The sequence below is a fragment of the Frankliniella occidentalis genome, unplaced genomic scaffold (assembly GCF_000697945.3).
Source record: "Frankliniella occidentalis isolate FOCC.00 unplaced genomic scaffold, Focc_3.1 Scaffold47, whole genome shotgun sequence".
Classification (NCBI taxonomy): Eukaryota; Metazoa; Arthropoda; class Insecta; order Thysanoptera; family Thripidae; genus Frankliniella; species Frankliniella occidentalis.
The window spans coordinates 2,152,437-2,171,745 of NW_026267177.1; the positions used below are offsets into that span (position 1 = coordinate 2,152,437).

The window sequence follows — 19,309 nt, forward strand, 5'->3', positions numbered from 1 at the left end:
CGGTGGTGTCGTCCAATATTGTAGTATCATCACTGTCAAAGTTTCGTACAATTTCATAGTATCGCCAGAATTGTGGTATCGTACGGTATTGTAGTATCGCCAGTATCGTGTTTCGTACTATATCGCAGTAATTGTCAGTATCGTTCATCGATTCTCATCGTATTGTCCAACAAGAGACAGCAACGCAGACAAATCTATTTTTATGGCTCTGGTTCTTGCAAAGGACTGGAAAATAAGTAGCTCCACTGGCAAAACAACGGTGGTAGTACATCATGTAACACTTTTCAAAGGCGCTACTTAAACTACGCCTTAGTAAAAGCACCAAAATCAGTGTTCCGTAATTTATCATGACACGAAAGAATGTAAGTTAGGCAATGAAACAAAACACGTGTTAAATTTAAATTTGAAGTTATGGATTTTGAAATATGTTCAATACTAATCGTACATACTGTGGAAAAAAAATGGACAGGTCGAATAACTAACTTATTTCCAAAGGACCACAGACTACACTAAAAGATACAAGTTATAACTTTAACTCATAAAGTTACGCAAGAGGCTGTTAAGTAAGAAGTTACGGATTTCCAACTAAAATTGACAAAAATAGCACCTATTGAGACCAGTAGCGCCTGTGAAAAAGTACATTTCACGCCTCCAAAATGGAATTAGATAGCATCTTCGTTTTTCAATTAGTGTAACATTAGGAAACGGTGTAATTTTTACACTCATTTCTTTAAACATTTGTAAATTGTGTATGTCTCATTTCTCTACACAAAAAGTTTGTAGTTCATAACTCAGTCTGACTCATGACGCAGGCTGTGCTTTGCAGAGAGTTTGCCCTCCATATGTATTGCCATTTGTAGCGGAAAGTCCTTTCTTACCTCGCCATCGCGAGAGCCCGCATTCGGCTGTCAGAGTTTTGAAGATGAGATTGTCATGGCTAACTCATGTGGTCGCACAGTACTCCACCGCATCGGGGTTGAGCTCGAAAAAATCAGTGAAAAATGCCAATTTGCTTTGGCTATGCCAGAAAGGCTTGGACGAGCGACCGCTGCTGAAAACGGCTTGTCCTGCGGGAGGCTGCTATACACTGATAAACTAAGTGTGCAACTGCTTAACACTTGTAAGTGTGTAACTGCAAGTAAAATACTTGCAAGTTTGCAACTCTGTAGTTGTACACTTGCAAGTGTTCAACTCGGTAGGTGTGCACTTTCTACACAGTGAGCGTTCTATCTAAGAAAGTACTCAAAATTTCTGACCTATGGAAGACTAAGTTGCTTAAGGCAACCCGCGGGACAAGCCATCGTCTTCTTTTAAACCCGAAAAAACTTCTAATTTGAAAGTTATTTTGAAGTGTTTTCTTACAGCTTTACATGGAGGCAAGCCTGTACAGTGACAAAAAGTTTGCTGTGTTAGATGTGGTCTTATCTTCGTAATTCAAGTGCTTCGCCTAATAGCAACCATAGCATTAGAATCGCAAACCAGAGGTAATCGAAAAAAGAAAACACGTAAAAGTATCGCAAAAATATTTTTGATGAGCCACTGCCCCTGTGCGGAGTACTGTGACACCACCTGGGAGACTTTTCGGCCTGCTTCCAAAGAGACCGACAGCCGAATCTGAGCTCTGACCGCGATGAGTTGAGGAAGTCAACTTCCTTGCGTTACTGGCGAAGACTGCAACGAGGAACTGCCCTGATGGCGGCTCTGCATGACCAACCCAGCACAATTGCTTATTCACCGCTCCACCCACCCTCGCGGACACACGCGCCAAGCACGCGCACCATTAAGAATTGATATGGGCGTGTCTCCCCTCGGCTGCAGGGGAAGTTTAATGAAAGTGCGTATTGCATACAACGTGAAACTTGTGTAGGAAGGCTTAGTCAGTACAAATGTGGCAAATCGAAGACTTGATAATATAATCGTTCCCCACACTCCATGGATGATAAGCCTTTGTCGTGTCGATACCTTCTATCGAAAGCCGCGGAGAATCGCATGCCTGATTTGGATAACTCGCTCAATTTTAAAACCGAGGAAAATTTCGCACTAGAACAACTGTAACGCATCTAAACGTTTCAACACCTTGTCTACTCAGAGGGGGCCATAAGGCGCAGGGTTGAGAGACAGTAGGCAATCCCACCAGCACGGCTGCATGCGCTTCAGTTTAACTACGGACCTTAAAGAAAGGAAAGCTTTCCGGAGTGTGTGAGCCACGTTGTGCATAAAAATCGAGCAAAGAAAAGAACTGACATTTTTATCTTCATTTAACAAGTGCATCTTGAGTACATTGATAAACCAACTGTGCATCTGCTTAACTCGTGTAAGTGTGCAAGTACAAGTTGAGTACTTGCAAGTGTTCTACTGCGTAGTAGCACTTTTTGTAAGTGTTCATCTATTCTTTTTAACAGTTTCCAGGGAATAGCGTCCAATCTGAGTAAATGTTGAACACACTCACAAGTGGACAGCTCCCGAGTTGAATACTTGAAAGGGCACAATTGGTTTACAGGTGTAAAATAACGGGCTCTTTAACTGTTACTTTAAGTTCACTGAGGAAACTTTTTACTTTGGGCACTAATTGTTGCCTATCAACTTTACTATAGCTCAACAGTATTGTTCCAATATTGAGTTCGTGTGCTGTGTAGATAATTTTGGGAGGCTGGGTTGCTGTGTTCAGCTCCCAGCGCTAGACATATAGAGCAACCAAAAAAACTTCGCTGCTGACACTAAATCGACGCGTCCTAGCAACTTTATCCTATCTACAGGGAGTCGTTTTCAAAATGTCCTATCTACAAAGGGTCGTTTTCACAATGTCCTAGCTGCTATGGTTTATTAAACAGCTAGAACATTGTGAAAGCGACCCTTTGTAGATAGGATATTTTGAAAACGACGCTCCGTAGATAGAATATTGTTGTTAGGACGCGTCGAAATGTATAGGGTTGAGACAGAAAAGAATTGTCAGTACGGATGGGGGTGGAGATTCAGATGACTGAACGCGTATTAACTCTACAACTTATTGTGTATAGGGGGAAGAGCTCGCACACAACCTCTCCGAAGCATAATTTCCTAACTTCTTTTTGACTAACACCCAGGACGTTTCAGTACATTTTATTCAAAGAAATTACTTTCAGAAAGTTATGATCAGCATTCAGATTTTACTGGCACTAGTCTGAGGGGCTCAGCATAGTATTATTCACATAATGATAACGGCTCATTTGGGTAGCTCATCGCAGATTGTACCAAGCTACATCATCCTGATACTATACAAAGCACGGTAAAAACGACGTCGCATTTTGTGAGGAAATAGGGAAAACTATGAGGGACTCCCATACATGAGGAAAATTCCCCCGATCTCACCTCAGATTTTGAGGAACCTTCTAAACAAATGGGGAAGATTCGAGGTCGATTTCGAAATTTCGTCGATTTTGTGGACAAAATCGACTTATATCGAGTCGAATTTGGCTCGATCGATGAATAACGACATTTATCGATATTTCATTATTTCTCACTGGGAAGGGAGTTCGCCAAAGAGATGCGCGAACAGGTCAGTTCGAATCGTTCAAATTTGAAATAAGAACTCGAACAAATCGACACCTGAGAAGAACAACCGCTTACCTCCGCGGACTGGAAACAAACCCGCTTACCTCTGCAACCCTCAAACAAAACCGCTTACCTCTGGGACACGCAAACAAAGACGCTTAAATGACTTTTGTACACATTTTGAGATATGTGTATCATTCGAAAGAGAATTTTTCACTGATCATTTTGATACCCGTATCTCAATATGTGTAAAAAAGTCATTTAAGCGACTTTGTTTGCGTGTCCCAGAGGTGAGCGGTTTTGTTTTAGGGTTGCGGAGCTGGTTTGTTTCCAGTCCGCGGAGGTAAGCGGTTGTTCTTCTCAGGTGTCGAAATTTGGTCTAAAAAATTTCGAACGAACACAAACAACCATTTTTTATTCAAACGAAACGAACCGGACAATGTAATGTTCAAATTAGATCCGAACACGAACAATTACTGCAATTTGCATTTTGCTTCTTAGTCATAAAAGCTATCCAAGTCGGTTTACAATAGTTCCATTAACGTCTAAAATTGTAGTTAGTTATTAATCTGCCACCACTGCCACTGCCCCGTTAATTACACCCACATATAACGCGCCTTTCTGAAACATAATTCAATGTTGTTCGCCTACGAACTTCTGTTCAAGTAACATTTTTCGAGAACATTTTGAATCCGAACACCTTCTTCTTCTTGTTCGTGTTCGAGCGATCACGAAAAGCTCGATGTTTGTTCAAGTTCGCTCATCTCATAGTTCCCCATAGTTTCCCCCTTTCCCTTAAAAAAATGAGACGTCGTTTTTAAAAGGGAGGGGGGGGGGAGAAAGGTGGAACTTGATGCCTTGAAAGGGGTGTTAAATCTTAATGCCTTTGGAAAAGCACAAAAATGTAAAAAGGCATAAAATGTAACATTTACTGGCTTGTTTAATCGGTGCTAATATGTATTGCCTTTTGACAAAGCATTAACAGCCGTTCCGCCTAACTTCTTATTTTTCAAGAGTATATGTCCTGATCACAGCGGCCATCTTCTCTGTCACCAGGCACGTGTTTTCAACTCTGACCTAAGTTTTGTGTTGCCATTAATAAATAAATCGGCAGTCGAGGCCTTGCGATCTTTTCCCTAAAAACCAACTTTTTCTTGTGGCATCCTGAAACATTTGCGGTGAACGCCGAGCACGCAAGTCCCAATCATAACTGATGCATCACAACACATGGCGATGTGTTGGCTACGAGAACATCTGCGTTCAGTCATATTCTACCACAGCCGTGGTGTGTGATCGGTCAAGAGAAGTAAGATTTTTTTCGTGTGCTGGCGTTACTGGTAGAGCAGACTTACACGGCGATGCAGGCACCAAAAGTCGAATGGAAAGTAAGACAGTGAGATGAGGCGAACGGAACATGAGGTATTGTGCATAAAACGAGGTTCCTATTTTACCCTTTTCTATAAATAATTGTGATGATGCGGTCTGTCTTCACAGAGGGGCGGACCCCTGACCCGTAACTTGCAGTGGTGGTTGCACCACGTCACGCACGAAGGTAATCACGACAACGTCCTGCGATGGTTGCTTTTCAAACTGCGGGGCAGCAAGGTGAGTGGGCGAGACATGAGGCATAAGGAAAAACATTCCTTGCATCCTGAATCCTTCTTCTATGCGCTTCAATGCCCGTACTAATGAAAATTATAGGGTGAGACATTGGTGGCACAAATAAAGCGCATCAACGCACTTAATAAGTGCATTTAGTACGCATTATGTGCATTCAGTGCGTCATCTATCTATACGAAATCTTTTGAGACATTTAATGCAGCTTAGCAAATCGTAGGCAACGAAAATGTGCCGACCTTAATGTGTTCATCGCATTAAAGCGTTACGATTTGGTGGTTCGGGCTATAGTTAATGAGAGTGGTAATTACAGAATTATGAACCACACTTTTTTAACCGCTGAAATTTTGAGTTTTTAAAAATAAAATTCAGTATCCCTTCTCCTCTCTGCGTTGGCAATTACACTTACGCCTATCATTCTCATTTACATTACTGCATGTATTGCGCCTTTCAGTTCACTAGCGCTACTCACTAGGAAGAACACCATCGTCAAAAACTCGTCAATGAACCTCATTGGACGTCAAAATTAGCTCAATCTAGCTACCTAGCCGCAGTAAATCTTGACGATCAGCGTCAAAAAGGAAGTCATTGTAACATCATTTTGACAACCGTGTTCTACCTGGTTTGGGAACTGTCCATGATTCCTCAGGTTACACTGTGCATCTCTTTCAGTTCTCGATGAGAGTCGCCATGATTGCTGTGACGGTAACGCTTGTGAACGCACTGACTGCTGAGAACCTGAACCGCGCTGACGTGTCAATACGTTACTTCGTTGGTGTCAACGCTTGCATCTGTCTTCAGCTGATGTTTATTAACAGAGAGGACCTGCTCCGTCGTTGGCTAGGGCTTGTCATTGTGCATGCGCACAGTGCAGAGACTGACCCCGCGACTGACGATGAGTTTATGGTGAGTTCTCGTTTTAAAGGTTTGTAAAGTGTGCAAAGTCTGCACACTTGCACGATAAACTAAGTGTGCATATGCCCAACATTTGTAAGTGTGGAACTCCTCGATTGTACCCTTCCTTATATAGGGCGCTCACTAGGAAGTGCGTAACCGTGGAGTTGCACATACTTGCAAGTGTACGTCTACCGAGTTGTCCTAATGAAAACGTTTTCGAACACGCTTCGTGACATTAAGTTTCAGTTCGACTCCAGTGTCTCCTGTGTCAAAGTTTGTACATTTGGAAAACATACCAATTCGACGGGTCCTATTAACGTCGTCCGATCCCCCAGTGACGCTCGAACGTTGTCCGATCTCCTTTGGACGCTTGCTCTGCAGCGCTGCCTTCTTTTAATTACGAGTGCGGTAATATGAGCAGTAGAGAAAAAGTAACCATTGATATGTGTTCCTTGATCTTTTAGGAATACCTGGCAATTTTTACTTTTTCTCTACTGCCGATATTATCCTACTCGCAAATAAAAGAAGGCAGCGCTGCAGAGCGAGCGGCAAACACCGCCAGAAATGGAGCGACACCGGAATTTTAGGCGATATCACATAGATATCGTTTTGATATCGCATGTCGTTTTTGTGCCCACTTTCGTGTCGCTAGCGACACCATTTCATGGTCACCCGTGAAAACCACGATGTGTACGTCCGAACATACGCGGTACATCCTGGTCCACATACCATCCGTGTGCAATTCGTGTGGTGAATCTATTCGGCCACGTGTTTCGGGAACGTGTACAGGTAGCTGTAACTAGAGGCGTATACGGGGTGGGTTTTCACGGGTACCGTCGTAGTTTTAGATGTTCACACACAAATACAATAATTAGAATTTCGAATGTACATTTTTCTGGCTTGTATAATGCAAACAGGCTCTTCTGGCTCGGCGAGCTCGGAAAGGTCGATTTATGCGCTGGTTCTTCGTCGTGCATGCCACAGCCACAGAGGTCACATTTGTCTACACGTTGAGCATCTGGGCACCGACTTGGCTGCAGCAGGGGATTGGGAACAAAGAGATATGGAAAGAGTGGATGCGATGGACTGTGCTAACCCTGCAGGTATTGATAACAAATCTTTTTTTGTGTTTTGAGCAGAATTCTCTTTAAAATAAGTTTTATTACACCAAAGATGAATGATCTACTTTTTTAACAGGCCTATGGGCTCCTGGCTGGACTTGCCTCCGTCTACACGTTTCTTCCACTTGTGCTCCAGATCACCATGGCATCTGCTGATCTCATGTACATTCTCGGAAAAAAACTAGAGGTACGTGAAAGGCCACACAGGCATAAACTACTGCAATAAAAAGCTACAATGGGTGCCTGTATATAACGCTATTTAGAGTTTACTTTGACCCTTTGACCATCCGTGGTCATTTCTGCATGCCCATACACTTTAAAGCATTGCTCAGGATGATACCCGAAAAGAATTGACAGGTATGCCGTTGTAGCCGGACAATAGCCGCCACTGAGAGTGCGCTGATTTCTGCATGCCTTCTGTCCGATGAATGCGTTTCCGACGTCATCGCCCCCGTGATTTTCGCTAGCCTGCTCATGCCTCTAATAAGCCTCGTCCAGGTATGTCAATCACTGTGACCTTTGGTTACGCGAAAATTTATCGTAAAGCAATGTTTCGTAAATACGAAAAGGCATGCTTTGCTGCCTACATTAAAGGGCGTTTTGTAGTCTCTTGGTAGTAATATGCTGTTATAAGAAACTGTTTTCTAACGCGTTGGGGTTTTATACTCAACAGAGGGGCTGAGTGTAACATCACGCACCACCACCACAGGGAATTGAAAATAGAACCAATATTTTTAAAAATATTTTCGTCGAAACACTTGGCATACTTCTGTACTTACTCCCTCCAAAACAAATGTTACATTCGAATTCTTAGTAGTGCACAGAAAAACAATTGATTAATGACATTATAATGTCATACACAAAACAATGTGCCTTTCAGCATCTCCTTGAAGAAGCTGTCTCTTTTGGTGCACTAAAATTAACTTATTTTTTAGGGTGAAATAACGGCTGAATTTTGCATGAGTCCGTTCTTCACTTCCGGAACAGGAGGCTATCTCTTTAAGATCGGTCGAATGAACGAACGAACGATCGAACGACGGGACAAGTGTAAATGAGCTTATTAACGCTTTCAAATTTACTGCAATCTATGAAATGACATATTTTAAAAAAGGGAAAATTATAGGGATTGAATAGCTCCCCCTAATATTGGCACTAAATGAGTGGGGAACACAGTCTCCGAATTCACGCGTCTGAACACTGAGAGTATGTCTCTGCACACAAGTGTCAGTATTTGTAGTGGAAAGCAATTCCGTCACTTCCTCCATCTTCAAAATGTCATTTAACATAATTTGCAGCGAATGTAAAAGCTTTTGTAAGTTTATTCGCCCGCCCCCCGCCGTTCGATCGTCTGTTCGTTCGTTCGTTCGACCGCTCTTAAAGAGATAGCCTCCAGTACAGAAACACTACAGAAACATAGATGACAACGGGGTATTGTAGGCACATATGATACTTCAGGGACATTTTTCAGGAACATGTCTATTTCGGATTGGTATAAAGTTGACAGTTAGTCGCGGTTGGTAGTTAGTAAAATCACGTCAAAGCCCACGTCCGGCTTCCGCAGAAGTTCTCTACGAAGTGCTGCTCTGTCTGCAGGCTCTGAGCGGCGTCGTGGACAGCTTGGATGCGCTGGGCACAGCCCCACTGTTCATCACCATCACCGTGCCCCTGTACCTGGCGGGTGACATGCTGGCCTCGGCGCGGCAGGGCATCGCGGATAGCGCAGCGCGCGGCCCCTGGCTGGAGGAGGAGCCCTGGCAGCGCCGCATGCGCGCTGCAGTCATGCTTGGAGCCTCCGGAGAGGGCGCTCTGCCGAGGTGACTGAAGGCAAAACCGTTTCCCAGCTACGAGTTTTAACAGGCTATTTTGACGTTTGACGTTCGTTGATTGTTTTACAACTACCGTACGTACGGTCGTGCACTTTTACGTATGGCATGGCACTGAACGTGTTAAGAGCATTTCTACGCGCATTCGCGTCGACATGGGACATGGATTTAATGTGTTAACTAGGAAAACAAAGGTGTGATCTAATGGCTATTTAGAGGCAGTAGCGCCTAAACAATCGCGCTACTGGCCCCCAAAGGTGCTATTTTCAGCAATGTTGGTGCCTTAGCAGAGGCATTAGTGCAATAGCACATTTAAAATGTGTTTTGTATCACCTTTGATTTTGTAGTGGTGACGCCTTGGGAGTACAATAATTCTTATAGCTAATGGGTACCATCTGTATTACTTTCAGATGTCAAGGCTTGGGTAAACTTAACCGAAGAGGACTCCTCCACGTCCTTCAATCATGGTTTAGCTTTCTTCAAGCTATGCTAAATCTTCGAAAAGGAGTTAAAGTTACAGCGAGTAGAAATAATTCATAACGTGAGTCGAGCGTTGCAATTACAGTGTTAATTGATCGCTCCAAAATTGTACGAAATTGCAATATTAGTCTGCTTTGTTCTCTTCCTCTAACTCCTTTTGCAGGTAAATCGAGTCAGCAGGAGGCTCTGCCAATCCTTAAAGCAATTGGCGGATTAAGGTTGCCTAGATACAGGGGATTTGTGGCGGAAATTGCCTACCTTTCAGGCGGCTCTCTAGAGACGATAAGGGGGGAAGGGGGCGGGGGCGATGGCCTGCATTGAAGCGTAAATGCGCGTAATGAGCTTAAAACTTTACTCGTGCAATGGAGCACTGTTGAAAACGTCCATGGTTTCTCGAAGACGTACTCGTCAATTAAATTGCCAAACGTCCTTTGGGATTTCACAACGGCCTCCGTAGTAGTGCTTTATGAAAACTCCGAAAATGATCCGCCACAATCCAACTCGTTGTAACACTTGTCCGCGCCGACTCGCGAAAACTACTAGCAAAAATTGCACCCAACACGTGCTAAGCGGTAGTATACCTATTTCAGGGTAGGTGCTTCAAAACAAACAAACATTTCGGAATTTTCAAAGGTGTTTGTAAGGGTGGAGTAATAATAAAAACGGTACCATATGCCATATTTCGAAGTTTTTTAAAATTTATTTTAGATGTTTGCGTTTCACATTCAAAATAACATCTACTAACTGGTTTGCTAGAAGAAATAAAAAAAGTTACAGTATTCAAAAGGGGAGAGCTCACAATTTTAAAGAGTGGGGGTGTTGCAAGATTTTCAATAATTTTGAATGACCATCCTTCAATACTTTGTGCATCATCAAAGTATCATACTTTGCAAAAGAAGGGTGCCTTTGAAGGAAACTGAAAAAACCCATAAATAACTACTTCAGTATCCAACAACACAAACTAACGGTGTTGTTTTCTACACCGTGAATAATGTCAGAAGGAAAGCCGATACAATGATCAATAATCACACACAGGGGCGTAGCAAGGGCCGGCCGACAGAGGTTGAAGCAGAGAGCAATTGCCTACATACAGGGGATATGTAGCTCAAATTGCTTATTTAAGTGTCTGTTTAGGGCCGACAGGGGAAGTCCCCCCCCCCTCCTCCCCTCTCTAAATACGCCCTGATCACAAAGCATTTAAAGACCACTCTGAAAACACCAGCAATTCCAGAAAGGGGTGCCCGTCAGTGACGATATTTGTGAGCGACGGAGGGGTGCTACATACTATAGCAAAACGCCCCTAAAAGCGTCTTGCAAAAAAACTCACAAATGCCGTCGCTGACGGACATTTTTCACCATTCTTTTTGGAATAGGAAGGACGCAGCGCCCTCAAAGAGTCGTTACACTGATAAACTAAGTGTTCAACAGCTCAACACTTCAAAGTGTGCAACTGCAAGTTAATTACTTGCAAGTGTGCTACTGCAAGTTTAATGCTTGCAAGTGTGCAACTCGGTAGGTGTGCACTTGCAAATGTGCAACTCCTCGGTTGAGCACTTCCTACACAGTACGCGTCCAATGTAAGGAAGTGTTCAACTGAGGAGTTGCACACTTGCAAGTGCACACTTACCCAGTTTAACACTTGCAAGTGTACGACTACGGAGTTGCACACTTGCAAGTATTCACCTTGCAGTTGCACACTTTCAAGTGTTGAGCAGTTGAACACTTAGTTTATCGGTGTAATAGTTGCAACATCTTTGAAAGGGGCACGATCAAATATCGTTCCAGTAAAGGCACGCAAGTACTGTACAGGTGCGATGATAACGCCCCTTTGAGCTCACTTAAAATGTCTCTCTTAAGGCACTAAAAATTAGCACCGTAAAGAAGGCACTACGTCCTATCTTTGTTTTTTCAGTGTACTTGGAATGTGCATCGCTTTACAAGGCATCTTCAAAATGCTTCAAGACAAGTAGTCACTTTTCTTTGTAACAATAGTCAAATACACTAGATATCAAGCGAACAACGAAAAATTAACAGGCACAGTTGCTTCGGCAAGCAAGAACAAAGCTAACAAGAACAAAGTAATCAGTTCAAATCTTAAAAGTCAAATATCACACTAAATTTCTTACAGTCAAAAGAAAATGGAAACAGAATGAAGTCTGAAGTTCTATCGATTGTGCTTAGAAAGTTGGGGTACAATAATAATTCAAGAAATTTAAATCCAGATTATACACATGGGTGGGCTAGATTATGTACTCAAATTTAGCAGAGAAACGTATAACTTATCATTAGAGCAATTTAAAAAAATGCGGGAGCATACACAACAGAATTAAAGTTTGTATGAATGGAAAGGAAAAAAAGAACAGCTTAAATTCAGTCCTCACACACGAGGGGAACACATGGCACTGTTGACTAGTTGAAAGCCATTTCAAGATTTAACATTCTGCTAATGAGTAAAGTAGATAATAAACAAGTATATACATACAATAATTTATTAATACTTAGTGAACTTAAAACAATAAATAAAATGTTTCACTACTAAATATCATAGAATTCTATACAAACTTAAACTCTTATATAACCAAGCAAATAAATATAAGCAATTAAATTTAAATTGGGTAAATTGATCACTATAGTAATGGCTTTAGACTGGAGTTCACATTTATGAAACATACATTTTTAAAAATCATACCTTTTTTACTAATTGGAAATACAAACGTGGACCTTACTATATTTTAAAGAGGTGCAAATGATTCCAATGATCATGGAACGGCATGAAAATTTAACACTTTAATGGCAAAAATATGCCCTAAACTTTCAGTGCCTATTTGCTTCCATTTTGTCTCAAGTAAGGTTACTAACCCATAAAAGGCATTAAGTCGCCAAACAAACTTCTCCGCTATATATTTTAGGGGTGAACAGAAGGTGGAAGAGTCGTGAGCGTTGCATTTATTTGGATAGAGAGAGTCAAAGGGCGATGTATTCTAGTTTCAAAGTCCCACAAAACCAAACCAAAAAGATCCGTTCCATACACTGGCATCCGAAATAGAAAGCACTTGCAAGCGTGCAACAGTTGAACACTTGAGATGTCAGTGAGCACTGAATCCCTTTTTATTTCAAATCTTAGTGCGCAATTTCATGTTCCATACATTATGGCTGTAAGGCTATTTACACTATTTTAACGCATCTTTATACATAATGTATAAAACTTTCTGGCATTTTATTACATATTTTTCATGTCCTGGCTTCAGTGTTCTGTTTTCAATCATAAGAATCAGAGGCAATACACAGATATATGACCATGACATCTGAGATAATTTTTTTACCCTCATTGAAGAAAAGATTTTGGAATCAAAGATAACATGATCCATACTTGCATTGAAAATTAGCTATGAAAACTTTCTTTCGTTGCTCAACGGGATACCGAAAAACATAGCTTTCTTTCAATATCGTTTGGTAATCAATTGTAGGAAACATGTCTAGGCAAAATAGAAAACTAGGAAGGAAATAGGTATGAGACCATAATAATTCATTAAGAGGATCGAGTTGTAACACAATGCAAAATTCATTTGCTAGTATTTAAGAGAATGCCAATTCCCGGACGTCATCTTGCATGTATTTTTGCCAGGCTAATTTTGATACAACGGCCGGTGCACATCGCACAAAACTGTACCATGATTGCTGCATAATGCAACCCACGAAATCCTTGAATTTAAATTGACTCAAATGGCCACACTTGTAACACTTCTTGAAAAAAAAAATTCAATCGATAATTTAATAATAATTATTACGACTGAATTATTGATACAAAAAATAAATCAATCATGTTCTTTGTTCACAATACATCCAAGTGATTGTAACTTTTGAAGAGGCAAATATTTTGCTTTGATCCATATCGTTATCAGAGTTTTAATTCTAGCAGTCACTCAATTTCCACACTCATCCTCTACTCAAAGAAAAAACCCAAACGAGAATGCAACACACTTACATTTCTACAAAGAAATAAGATAAGATCTTTTAACTCAATGTAAGTAAAAGCATACTATATAATTTTTTCCTTAATAAATACAGAATATACACAGGTCTGCCTTTCACTCAAGCACATTCAACTACCCAAGGCCATATAAGGATGTAGGTCACTGGCTCTTCCATATTTTAAGTAGGACATAAAACTGTAAAAACAAAACAGAAGAGTATGAGTTAAAAATATATAATGATATATAACTGCAGAAAAAGAGTTACAATGTAGTTTGTGTCCACTACAAGTTGTCAGGGTACTCTACTTTATCGTGTTTAAGCTTAAAGGCCTTTTTTCGTTTGCTGAATTTTTGCTCTCTTTAAAGGACAGAGACTTGCCAAATGACATCAAGCTAACATTAGCCAAATGTCATCGTCTTGACTTTCCAAAACGATGTCACTCACATTGATATCAGTTAGGGTAGCAATGGTTACATGGCAAGATGACCAAATTTTGACTTTAAGGTCAACTTAATGCCGATCCCTCTCGTGCAAATTTTCTGGCGTCTCACTATCCATGACGGCCGGGGACACCAACTAGGTCATCGTCATCCGGAATAAAAAACACTCAAGATTGTTAAAGTAGTTAGAACGGTTTAGTCGTCAGTACACGTCGTACGCGCCATTATTCGTCATTTCCCTATTAGTAGCAATAAGTACGCAATTGACATTCGTACAGGCCTAGGGGTACAAAGTACGCCGAAAATTACCCCTTCGTTTTCATCTTTTACACTTTCCATTAAACACCTTAAATAGGTTGGCGTCTTTTGAGGCCAAAGTATTGGCGTCATACAACGCCAAATTTTGGCGTCCTATGACGCAAAATCCCAAAAGACGCCAAATTTGGGCGTCATATGACGCCAAATTTAGGCGTTCTTTTACTGGGCGCCAGGAATTGGCGTCATAAGACACCAACCAACTTACAGTGAATCAATAGTGCTAATTTGTGATGTGACACCCAATGCAAGGAGGTGAAAAGTTATATTGTTTATGTCAGAGGAGATGAGCTACCAAACCACGACCTGTTACCCAGAATAACTTACCCTTGAGAATGTAATCAGTGAGCAATGCGGGAACAGTGGGGCTATCTTCATTTATTGCTTTCAGTACTGTAACAAAAAATATCATTAACAACCACCTTCTTTCAAGTAATTACAAAAACGAGCGTTAACATTAGTTACTTACTTTTAATTAGAAATTGAAGTGCCTGGCCTGTTGGAGGACCACCTCCCATGTGGTAAGGAATCACAGTTGTCAGGTACTGTAAAACAAAAATAAATGGTGCTCAGTAAAGAGAGATGCAAAATTTGTAATGCTACGGTAACCAAGACTGGCATTTCACCAAAAGTCACATATTACATGTATAGAGAGTAAGTTTAGCGGGGTTAAGCCTATTTGAATTAAGTAAAATTCGAATTGTACCTTTGATTCTGCTGAACTGGGAGAGCGCCCAACTCCACTGTTTCGGCTGTTGCGCTTCTTGTCGACATGGTGTTGTCTTCGCCTATTTTGCACAGCTAAGAGCAATGATATAAATGAATTTTTGAGTTCTTTCTCTTCTTCCAGCTCATCTCGTAAAGCGAGCTCAGATATAAGGGTTTCCGAAAATTCTCGAATAAGAACTTCTAGCTCCAGGTACAACTCATTCAATTGAGACACACTTAATGTTTTCAGCTCTGAAACACATAACATCAACGTTAAAATTGACACTTTCCGATAAAACTACGTTCATGCGTGCCAAAGGGTCCTCGTTTTTTATTGTACTGTACCGCAGGCATGCATGAAAGCCGGTTGCCTACTTGGGCGGCGCCATCAAGGCGCCATGGTTAGCAACGGCAGAAAAGGGGGGTGTTTTTTGTTTTTTTTTTTTTAATTTTGCTTTTTCCAAAAGGCAGTAGGCCAGAACAATTGCGATGGTAGGAAACACCGCCAACACGCCTGCGCGCGGTACAGTGTACCATACAAAAATGGAGCTTGTGACACCCAGTATGCCATAGGTTGAGTAACAGTACTTACTTTCTTCATATAATGGAGAGTACAAAACTTCTTTTCCTTTCCGCTCTACAGCATCTAGAAGAGACTCCTCTGAACCAGGAGACAGTTCATGCGACGGCGTTTCCTGAGGAGCATTTACACAAAAAGACGTCTATTATTCTGACAATTAAAGTAAACCGCAGTTCCAATACTTTAAATTGGATGAAAATACATCGCAGAAAACATTGCGAGACATATGTACGCCAAACTCTCATGCATTGGAGGACAATGAGGTTCTACATACATATTTGCGTATGGCAGGGGTTGATGCTTTCACTAAAGAGTTATCAGATAAAAAGTCAAACCCCTTTCTGAATTGCACAACAGTACATATTTGTGACACATTTGGGCTCCTTTGAGTAGAGCGGGGCGCTAGAAAAGGATTTTTGAAATTGAGAACGCAATAGTGCGTTATAGTTGTCCAATCCGATGGTAACCCAAGTTTAAATTTTGAAATCGGTTAATATTTTACGATCCCATAGAGCATTCAAAGTTTAGCAAGGCGCTCTTCTGGCAAAAAGGATTAAAAAATAAAATTTCCCGATTTCGGCTTTCCAGCGAACATTTTTCAAAAACGAATTTCGGGAATGCAAACTATTAAAAAACGCGTCTGATGATGCGCCACACTTGAAATTTGAGGGAAGGTTCGGGTTGGTTTCATGCGCAAATTTAGCCATTTTTGGGTACACTCTAAATGTCAAGGGACAATTTTGTCCGTAGATTTGCAACGATTTCGTGCACATCCAGAAAGGATGCAATTTTGTTCCTAAAACTAGACAAATTGTGTGAAACTTCACACAAGTTGTCCAATTAAGGGAACAAAATTGCATCCTTTCTGGATGTGCACGAAATCGTTGCAAATCTGCGGACAAAATTGTCCCTTGACATTTAGAGTGTAAGTTTCGAGTTGAATTGGCACCCGAACGGCACAGAAAAATAATTTAGGTCCCTCAAACAAAAAATATTTCTTTTTAAATTCATCCTTATTTTTGACCTTGTTCTGAAGACTATAATTTGGGATGAGAAGCCGCAAAAACGTACATTTCTACGGAAGTTACATGTAGACCCGTTTAAAAGGATTTTTAATTACCTTTACCGGTAGCACACTGAAAAAACAAGTGTCACACATGTGAAACAAATTGATGCATTCTTTGCGAGAGGGCACATGTACGGTTTCGGAGAATATTTTCGTAAGGAGATCTCTTATTAGACTTTTGGTCAGACTATTTGGATTTCTGGTGCACCTATAAGTTGACTCTACTGTAATAAGAAATAAAACACAGTTCCTCGCAATCTTTAGGTTGCACGTTTTTATAAGACTTGCTTAAAGAAAATTTAATGAGGATTCGCAAGGTCCGAACGGAAGTTTAATAACTTAAGAGCTTACATATAGAGGCATCTTACAAAAACTTGAATGTGGCCACAAGATAATAATTGGTGGCACATGTGTGAAACTCATTTCTCAGTGTATGTATTTCCTTTGCACCCTTTCTATAAAGATGGCAGAACTGCAATCACGTGAAAGTTCCCCAGAGCTGAAATTTCCGTCTCGAGTTATTCTTCAGCTTCCACACGCACCTGCATCATGTCGTCGATTTCACGGATCACCTCGTCTGCAGTTTTGACTGGCTCCGCGTCACCATGGAGTCCGGACAAGATCAAGGAGTGCATATCCAGGTCGTTGGCGACAGCCTCGTCCTCAGAGCTCAGATCGGCCAAGTCGGCGTCTCCATCGGCGTCTTCTTGCCGGGAATCCTGCACACCCAGAAAAATGACACTGAAAATTCCACGATGCATTGTCTCGTTTTACAAAGAGAATGAAAACAGAGGCTCAGATATACGACGCAAACTTTGTCCGTAGCCTACGTAAGCATTTCTTTGTAATTCGAAACCACGAATTCATCGTAATCACGAAGGATTGCAACGATTGCAGTTAATTTTGTCGTTTTTCCGACCCTCTATGTAGATATATATACATCATACTATTGAAAAAAATATTTTGCTGCGCAGCAGATATTTATAATGTAAAAGGAGGATTAAAACGGACCCATTTCTTTTTTATTTTGACTATATCACCTTTATATACAGGGTGGGTGATCCACGCCGTGTTTTTTTTTCTGCTAATGGTGTACCGGATTCATGCATGCGGGAGGGCTTGCCTATCGTCGTTCGCCGTGGCGCCTTACGGCCCCGTGCGAGTATGCAACCCGTCCGCACGCATGGATCCGGTACAGTATAAGCAGAAAAAAACCACGGCGCGGATCACCCACCCTGTATGAGCAATAGCCACGACACTTTTGAAAAATCTGAAAGGATGCTTTCCCTATTTTTTGCAGATAGCGTCACGTGCACGAAAAAGAAACCCAATCTTCTCTTACGACTTTATAATTTTATTTTGTTTTGCAGTTTAAATGTGAAACTTATGCCATTTCTAATAAAGCAAAAGACAAGTGTCATTCTGAGATTTTAGTGACAGAACACTCCACACACGGTATAATCAAAGTCTGGTTTGTTTAGAGGAAAAGGAAAACTTTTGAAGAACTTCCACATTCGAGGAAAGCTAATAAGATCTCGCCTCAGATTTTGAGGAACTTCCTCACAGAATGAGGAAAATCCCACATTTATTGAAAAGACTTCCTCGAAATCTGACGAGTTTTCATCAAAAACCAAGGGAGTTTATCAAAGTCTGCACCAGTAAAAACTTTATATTTATTGCATTGGGGAAAGGTGGTGGTTGGTGGTAGTGAGGTGAAGGGGTTTGTCACTTACCTTGCACTCGTTAAGATTAAGGGCTGGCACATGCAGTTTGCGGGCGCATGATTTGGACCAGTCAATCGGTAGAATGTTCCCGAAGTTTCCAGTTATAGTCCACCACATTCTGCAAAGGAAACGAGAATGAGAAATTACTTCATTTGTTTTCTTCCGTCAGTTACATCGCCGCGTCTATGGAATTTAGTAAGAAGGCAGTAATACTCATTAGGGTCTGACTGGGTATTTGTAACACCGTGCGCCGGCATGCGTATCATGCCATGCATGGATTGCTTCAGGTTCACTATTTAGCTGAAAGTAGGTATTTGATCGAAAAACGGCTAAGTGTGAAATTTAAAAAAAATAAAGGAAAATTAGAACTTAAAATTATGGAATTACAAGGATTAAGTGTCGACAGAGAATTCATCAACGAGCAAGGAATAAGCAGCCGTACATTTACAAAATATTTTGTAAATTGTGAATTACAGGATATACTGCATATTTATGAGTTTTATCCTTATGCCGAATCCTACCTATATTTGACACTAATCTAGTAATTCAGCTGAAATAGTGAGCCTTAGGCAATCCATACACGCAAGCATGCATGCACACGGATTAACTACATAGACTTATACATTGTCTACAAGGTACGATTGCTGACACTACACAAAGGGTGCTGGACATTTTTATCAGCAACCCAGTCATGCAAACCTGCCGCCTCTGACTCTGTCGCATGGTCTTAGGACGCTGTCCACGTGTCTAGTTTAACCTTTTGGGACTCGCTTAATGGCGACCTTTAGAAGACTGCGATGGCGTCGACCTTTCGATCTTATTGTACTCCTAGCAGACCCAGAATGAAAGGCAATATGCGTGGCCTGTGTATTCAACCAAGTATAGTAAGTAAAGTAGGTCCGATCTAGTAGTGTGCTGCCGCCAAAAAGGAGAATCGGCAAGTGTTGTGAGGATGTTTTCGGTACCTACTCCTACTGCTGCACCTTTGTTTTACTATGCCAAAGGCAGCACCAACAAGTCCTAGCATCTCAA

The 19,309-nt window shown here is 41.3% G+C and overlaps 3 protein-coding genes across 6 annotated transcripts in view; 1 reads left to right on the forward strand and 2 right to left on the reverse strand.

Annotated features, from left to right (window-relative positions):
- LOC113202306 (odorant receptor Or2-like) overlaps positions 1-1,691 on the reverse strand; it is an 18,888-nt gene extending 17,197 nt beyond the window's left edge. For all 4 annotated transcript variants that reach the window (XM_052267205.1, XM_052267203.1, XM_052267204.1 and 1 more), the window contains exon 1: positions 1,570-1,691. The gene's annotated coding sequence lies outside the window, so the exon portion shown is untranslated. The remainder of the gene's footprint in view (positions 1-1,569) is intronic.
- Positions 1,692-4,380: 2,689 nt separating this feature from the next.
- Positions 4,381-10,135, forward strand: LOC127749331 (uncharacterized). Its single transcript, XM_052267151.1, has 9 exons — positions 4,381-4,950; positions 5,026-5,136; positions 5,821-6,054; positions 6,963-7,148; positions 7,243-7,353; positions 7,524-7,664; positions 8,760-8,980; positions 9,400-9,530; positions 9,633-10,135. The coding sequence occupies exons 1-8, from the start codon at positions 4,930-4,932 to the stop codon at positions 9,527-9,529; spliced, it is 1,155 nt and encodes a 384-aa protein (XP_052123111.1). The 5' UTR covers positions 4,381-4,929; the 3' UTR covers position 9,530; positions 9,633-10,135.
- A 7-nt stretch (positions 10,136-10,142) lies between these two features.
- LOC113202280 (fasciculation and elongation protein zeta-2) lies at positions 10,143-18,395 on the reverse strand (the record flags this gene model as incomplete). Its single annotated transcript, XM_052267152.1, is given in 7 exon segments — positions 10,143-13,638; positions 14,527-14,592; positions 14,669-14,744; positions 14,906-15,159; positions 15,500-15,602; positions 17,096-17,272; positions 18,287-18,395. Coding segments are annotated over 7 exon segments (802 nt in total), but the record flags the coding sequence as incomplete, so codon positions are not given.
- Positions 18,396-19,309: the final 914 nt, after the last annotated feature.

What these genes read in the sequence shown, in the direction of transcription:
- LOC127749331 (XM_052267151.1), top strand. Translation starts at nt 4,930, where the DNA reads ATGAGGCGAACGGAACATGAG. An exon ending in TTCTCGGAAAAAAACTAGAG is followed by an intron (nt 7,354 to 7,523) that starts GTACGTGAAAGG and finishes AAGAATTGACAG; the next exon opens with GTATGCCGTTGTAGCCGGAC. An exon ending in GGAGAGGGCGCTCTGCCGAG is followed by an intron (nt 8,981 to 9,399) that starts GTGACTGAAGGC and finishes TATTACTTTCAG; the next exon opens with ATGTCAAGGCTTGGGTAAAC.